At 48.3% G+C, this 6,607-nt stretch overlaps 1 protein-coding gene across 1 annotated transcript; it reads right to left on the bottom strand.

Annotated features, from left to right (window-relative positions):
* Nucleotides 1-5,571: 5,571 nt before the first annotated feature.
* On the bottom strand, nucleotides 5,572-5,742 carry LACBIDRAFT_150208 (uncharacterized protein; the record flags this gene model as incomplete). Its single annotated transcript, XM_001877280.2, has 1 exon — nucleotides 5,572-5,742. A coding segment is annotated over one exon (171 nt), but the record flags the coding sequence as incomplete, so codon positions are not given.
* Nucleotides 5,743-6,607: the final 865 nt, after the last annotated feature.

Raw genomic sequence — 6,607 nt, 5'->3', positions numbered from 1 at the left:
TTCCCTAACGGACAAAATTACAGCAGGGTCAAGAGCGTCAAAGTATATGTCAATGACCGCACAACAGCTAAGCTCTCGCGATTCTCGAAATATGGAAAGCCCAACAGGAAAAAACCGTGAATCACCTAGTCCTGCTCTTCTTCCCCCTTCCTCCTCCTCCTCCTCCTCCTCCTTCCTATCCTCCTCTCCTTCGCGTGGATCACGAATGCTTTCATCACCAACACGTTCTTTGGGATCTCCATTATCTACTCCAAAGCCCTCATTAGGCGGGAGAATGTCAACGGCTGGTAATACAGGTTTGCCGTCTTTGCCTTCGAGAAATCGCCCCTCTGTGAGTACACCTCGTGCCCGGGTTCCCAGCGCCGTCGCCATGCCCCCGCCTGCTTCGCCAATATTCGCATCCTCCTATTCTCTTGATTCAGAACCTAGCTCAGCCACTTCTTTAGATTATCTCGAAGCGCAGGGCAAGGCGTTGCAAGATGATAATCCCCTGGTCATATCCAAAGACACATCTTTCAACTCATCTTCCCGTCCACAGTCTTCGGCATCCCTTCGATCAACAACCATGGATGAGCAAAGCTTGATTGAGCAACTGCAGTCACGCATCGACGCTCTTGAGTATGAAAACGAACGACTGCGGTTGGCGTCAGGCGACGAATTTGCCTCAGTCTTGCCTGAACAATTGGAGTCCTTAGAACGGGAACGTGACGAAGCCATCGCTAAAATATCCTACCTTGAAGAGGGACAAGCTGCTTCCAACAGTAACGTCGAAGCGCATACCCATCGGATATCTCTTCTCGAACAAGATTTGAAGAGGATAACGTCTGAAAGAGATTCACAACAACTTAAAGATCAATTATGTGTTGCAAATCTCCAAAAAAAGGCGGAAGAGGATGTCCTTGTGATTCAAGAACTCCAAGCATCCCTCACGGCGCGGTCACATTTGGTTCATCAACAAAACGAGAATTTGGAGGTCAAAGAAACAGAAATTGCCCTGTTGAACCTAAAGTTGGAATCAATGTCCAAGGAGTTGGAGGAGGAGAAAAGGGAGTTGGGGGCACAGATCGATGAGCTACGCATTGCTGGACAGGTATCGCTCTGTCCTTCTCTTGTATACAGCCAGTTCTGACTACTATCCAGGAAACCATAGCTCTCTACGAGGAGCGCCTTAGCTCAGCTGACACTCAACGCTACGAACTCGAGTTACGTATCACTTCGTTGGAAGCAGCTCACTCGGCGGGGCGGGAACCCTCTCCGACAGCCTCTCGTTCTGCATCATCTGCAACTCAAATAGATAATGAGACCCTTCGTGATCAAGTCCATCATCTACAACGAAAAATTTCAACAATGGAAGATGTTATAGAAGATGCGCGCGCTGCATCCGAAAAAGAGGAAGCCGCCTTTCGGGAGAGAATGCGGCGTTTGAAGGAGAAGGAAGACGCGATGAAGAAGGAATTGAGTGAAGGGAGGAAAGAGGTGGAGCGCGTGACTACCTCAGAACTAACTGCACGCAATCGAGTTGAAGAGATTGAGGAAGCCCTGCGAGAGAGCACTGTAGCTTTGGAGAACGCTCGCGCCGAGGTTGAAGCTCTGCGAGCAGAGATAGCGGTGAGTTTGGTCACATCACAACAGTTCACGGTCCTCATACCTTTCAGAATGTGGATAGCTTGGTGGGGGACAGCAGTGAGGGTGACTTATCCTCGCGGGTAGCCGAACTGACTCATCGAGCCTCTATTGACCGAGTGAGAAGTGAGCAGGAAATTTCGCGGTTGACTGACATGCTACAAGAACTTCGCCCTGGTGTTAATCAGAGGGATGTTGATTTAGAATCACAAGTGTCCACTGTGAGTCGTCTATACATTGGAGTATCCCTGTCTCAATGGCTCTTTTAGCTCCAACAACAAAAGGCAACGTTGGAGGCCAAGGTCCTTGACATGACGCGGGCATTAGATGATAGTACGAATGAACTTGAGGCAACAAGAAAAAAAGTCAATCGTGATGTCTTCGTGACTGATGAGATTCATGATGGACTTAAGTCCTCAGCTTCATTGCCGTCAAAATTCGATTCAGCTGTTGCCAAAGAAGAAGTAACTGGTCTCAAGTATGTCTCCATACGTCACCTCGATGCTCCCATCTCAACCTTCACACGAGGCACATCATCCAAGAGCTTCAGAAGGAGAGTATAATGGCTGCTCAAAGAATCAAACTCTTGGAATCTGAGAATCAATTATTCTCTTGTGAGGCTGAGCAGCTTCGTCAGGTCCGTCTCTCCCACCGTATGCTCAGCAATCTATCCCTAGTTCATTAAAAACTTTAGGAAGTTCAGTTACTTGAGGACAGCCTTCACAATAGCTCGTCCCTGGAAGACAGAGATCTTGTCAAAAATACCACATCCCCCGATTCACAGGATGTTGACTCTCTCGAACAGCGTCTCAAGGAGCAGTCTCTCGGACATGATGTATGTTCATCTGCGTAGAATGCGATCCACATATCTGATCTCAGTGCAGGCCGAAACAGAACAGCTCAAAAAACGTCTATCTGAATCAGAAATAAAACATGCTCGAATGATATATGATGTTTGTAATTCCTTTTGTGGTTAATTCGTATGCTCACAACGAAGAGTAGCTCAACAAGGAGATTAGTGAGTTAGAGACTCTGGTTGAAGCGAAGGTTTGCCATCATTCACAGTAGTCTCGACTTCTACTGATGCACCGACATTCAGATATATCGTGAAGTAAGCGCGCCAAAGATAGATGTCGTCCAATGGGCTGGGCTGATACCACTCCACTTTCTAGGATGAGTTGGAGCAAGAAGTGGAGAGGTTAAAGGATAAGGCGGCACGAGCCAAGAAGTCCTCCAAGAACAGCACAGAGACAAACGGTACGCGACATCGATTGAGCAGTGCATCATCTAACACGATGAGTTCTGGCGGCGCGGGGCAAGATGTATGCGAAATTTGCGAGCGGCCAGGGCATGACATCTTCAACTGTGACCTATTGAAGGAAGATGGGGCTTCAAAGAAAACTAGTACACCCGTTACGACATGGCCGCCGAGGACAGTTGTAGACCTTTTTTGTGAAGACTGTGAAAGCCATGGGCATGTCGCTGCTGACTGTCCACACTCGCTTGATGTATTCTAGTCAAGTAGATAGACAAATCCGGGTCCTGGAGGCTGGATTCTTATCATTGTGTTAGAAACCACACTGCTCAGCGCACTCAAAGACACTGAACATCACTCTCAACACGGTCACATGACTCGAAGTGCTCAGATTTGTTCATATTTTGTGACCATTCTTCATCTTGTCCAGCACTTTCAGCATAGCCGGAAATGTCGGAAACGGTACGAATCTTCCCTTCTACTCTTCAAATATACTGAATATCTTCCAGGGAAACGATATTATATCTTTCAAATCTGAAGTCGATCGTCTGAGGCCAGAGTTGTGTCTTGTAGAAACCGAAGACACTTGGGAACGGATCACTCGAGCTCTGATCTCACTCAACGGCTTGTGTCAATGTGTTCTCATTAAGGCTCCCTCTGAACTGGTCAACATACTTCGTCCATTTCACCTTCCCGTCACGAAAGCCATGAACTCTGAAAGGACACGGCTGTCTATGGCTGCATCAAATCTTATTGCAAGCATTGCGGGTGTCCTAGGTGCTTCATTTGAACCCTTCCTACCCCTGTTCCTCCCCCCTCTCCTTACTCTCTGTGGTCGAACAAACAAAGTTATCATCAACCACGCACGCTCTTCAATCATGTCCATTATCCAAGCCACCCAGCTTCCTTCCTTTCTCCATTTTTTTTTGCAATTTATCAAGGATAAGTCCTCTTCCTTGAGACTAGTTGCAGCGGAAGGAACCCTGGCGTGCTTGAATTGTTGTAATCCTCCCGACTTAGAGAAGGACACAAGAGCAAGTGCCATTGAAGCGATCATTCGAGGAACGACAAGAGATGCTAACCCTGAGGTTAGGAAGCTTAGCAAGCAAATGTTTTCTGCGTACAAGATCTTACTTCCGAACAGAGTAGAAAGGTGGGTAATCAACAATCAAGAACGAAAACTTTATTTATGCATACTTTACTTTGCAGTTTCACTGCACCGCTTACTCCAACGATGCGGAAGTATTTGGACATTCGGGGTCCCTCAACAATCAAACAATTACCCGCAATAAAGCCATTCTCTAAGCCTGGGCACATGCCGACGAAGGTGCCTGCGTGTAGCTCAAACGACATGCGTACTAGATCCCACAAGCCTCCTGCGATGACCCCAGCTACTGCAGGCGGTCAAGCTGTCCAGCCGCCAATGGCAAATAATAGGCAGAGGTCAAAAGAAATTTCCCGACCACAATATGTTCCTGTCCGACCTATCTCTCGTTCAACACCAGCTGCGGGGAACATCGAACGCACAAACCAGGTTATTGATCCAATTGCCGGCCCTTCACTTTCAAGCTCTGTGAGGAGAGTCGTCGACAGCGCTACACTCCCATCACGAGCCAAGACCCTTCCCGGATTTACCGCCAACACAACAGGTGCCAATGGGCCACGTCGAGTTCCACTCCCAGAACGCTCAACTCAGAGTCAAGTCCCGTCTCAACCGATGGTTCGACCTAAAGAGCAGACAGCTACATCCAAAGTGGTCGCAAAAACAGCTTCCAAGTTGCTCGTGGCCCCTCCAGCACCGCATCCTTTGAAGGCAGGGAAGCCAATCTTTAGGGGCCAAACGGCCACACACCCCACGCTACCACTGACTGCAAGGGTTAAAATATCTCCGAGCCGTAAGGTGAAGCAAACAAGGGTTGTGCCAACAGCGAAGCCCATTTGGGGTCGACCCGCCCTCCGCGGAACCAAGCCGACTACGGGGAAGTGTCCGGTAAACCAGAAAACAACGACGCAACCTGAACACGCTCCCCAGCCTCCAGTTAAAGCCGAAGCCGGTTCGCTTCTGACCGTGGCCAGCAGGTCCACGACTCCCGCTGCAGTCGAACTACCTCCAAGTCCAGCGACTTCACAACCTATGTCTGTGGACGACGCGCACGATGACGCGGATGAATGTGACGCGCTAGGAACGGAACATACAGTCGGAGATGTTGCAACATTTACCGACGTAGAAGAATCTGAACGGGAAAGCGCGGCATTGAATGCGAGCAACAACAATAACGCCACAGAAACAGGTCTGACAAACCATTCTGCAGCAGAGCTTCCAAGCACCCCCTCATTGGGTGTTTCAGCGAACTTCAACTTGGCGGCTAAAACACCAATATCAGCCTTGCTTTCTTCAATCCAGCAGGGGTTTGAGTATAGTCCATCTTCTCCCCTTTCACCACCTCAAGGATATGACCTTCTAGGACCATCCAAAGTTGCTGTAGATGGATTGAAGATACCGTTTTCATTCAATACGACTCAGTCTACCAGAAGAGTACTTGCCACATAACACAACTGTAACAACGTGCTACATAGTTGTCACATAACTAGATTGAATTTCAAAGGCAGGCCTGTAGAAAGATAAGAGAAAATAGGTTTATTTGATACAGTTACGGAGTGTTGATAAATTTACATACGGAGAAAGATGTTCCTCAATGTGAAAGATATTTTCGACCTTTTGCAAGGCGTCGAGAAAGGATCCTCTGACCCCCAAGGGATCTCTTCCGTGCGAGAAAACCGTGCTTGCGTTTTCTTTTCCGCTGAGATGGCTGGTATTCGTTGCCTCTCTGTGCAAACCTGGCCTGAACAAGAGATCCAAGAATGGGAGATGAAGTGCAGGGCAGTAGCTTTTGAAGAGAAGTGTTGGGGAATCGGCGGGAAAGAGGCGACGGAAGGGGGGATGATGACTTGAGGATTGGTCGTACAATGATGGAAACCACAGGTAGGCGGGGAGGGCGTGCAACGAGACGGAAAAGTGAAGGCGAAATCCGCGGCATGGCGAGTAAAACGACAGTGACGACGACAACGACTCGGAAGAGCGCGACGACGAAGGAAGAACGTGACGTGTCGGAAATTTCCCTGGGGCCTAATAAGGGTTATTAGGCACTCAAGGCACCCCTAACCTAATAATGGCTTACAATGGGTGACTTCCCGTAACACAAATTCGCTAGATTTAAATAAATCGACGAGATCTAGGGTCTGTTGCCGGGATGCCGAGTCTTGTAAGGGTTCGACTTTGATGGAGGCCCTGGTTGGCACCCAGTTATAAACCTTAATCTATTCAGAGGGTACAGACCCCTCGAATAGATTTCAAACGCTGGAATCAACCCTGCCATCATGACACCTTTCCTTCCTGGGTACGTTTTCTTCCCACCTAGCTTAGTCAGCTCTACTTCATCCCTCTCTACTCTCCTACGGCTGAGGGCACTCTGCTCTCTCGTTATAATTTGAAGCCATTACGGAGTTTATTAGTAGTGCCAACGTCCTCTGGTTCCAAAATTTCCTCTCCGAAGCTGTTTTTCCTTCCACAAACAATCTTCTCAGCACATAACTCACAGAACCACAGCATGTTCAGCTCAAGTTGACATTTTTCGGCTTCATTCTTTGTGTGTCCTACTTTCTGGCTGATATGATTGAGCATAAACTATAATACACCCATCCATGGGCCTGTGTGTCCTCAAAACAGCT

The sequence above is a fragment of the Laccaria bicolor genome, genomic scaffold (assembly GCF_000143565.1).
Source record: "Laccaria bicolor S238N-H82 LACBIscaffold_5 genomic scaffold, whole genome shotgun sequence".
Taxonomy (NCBI): domain Eukaryota; kingdom Fungi; phylum Basidiomycota; class Agaricomycetes; order Agaricales; family Hydnangiaceae; genus Laccaria; species Laccaria bicolor.
This window is presented reverse-complemented; position numbering and strand designations above follow the sequence as displayed.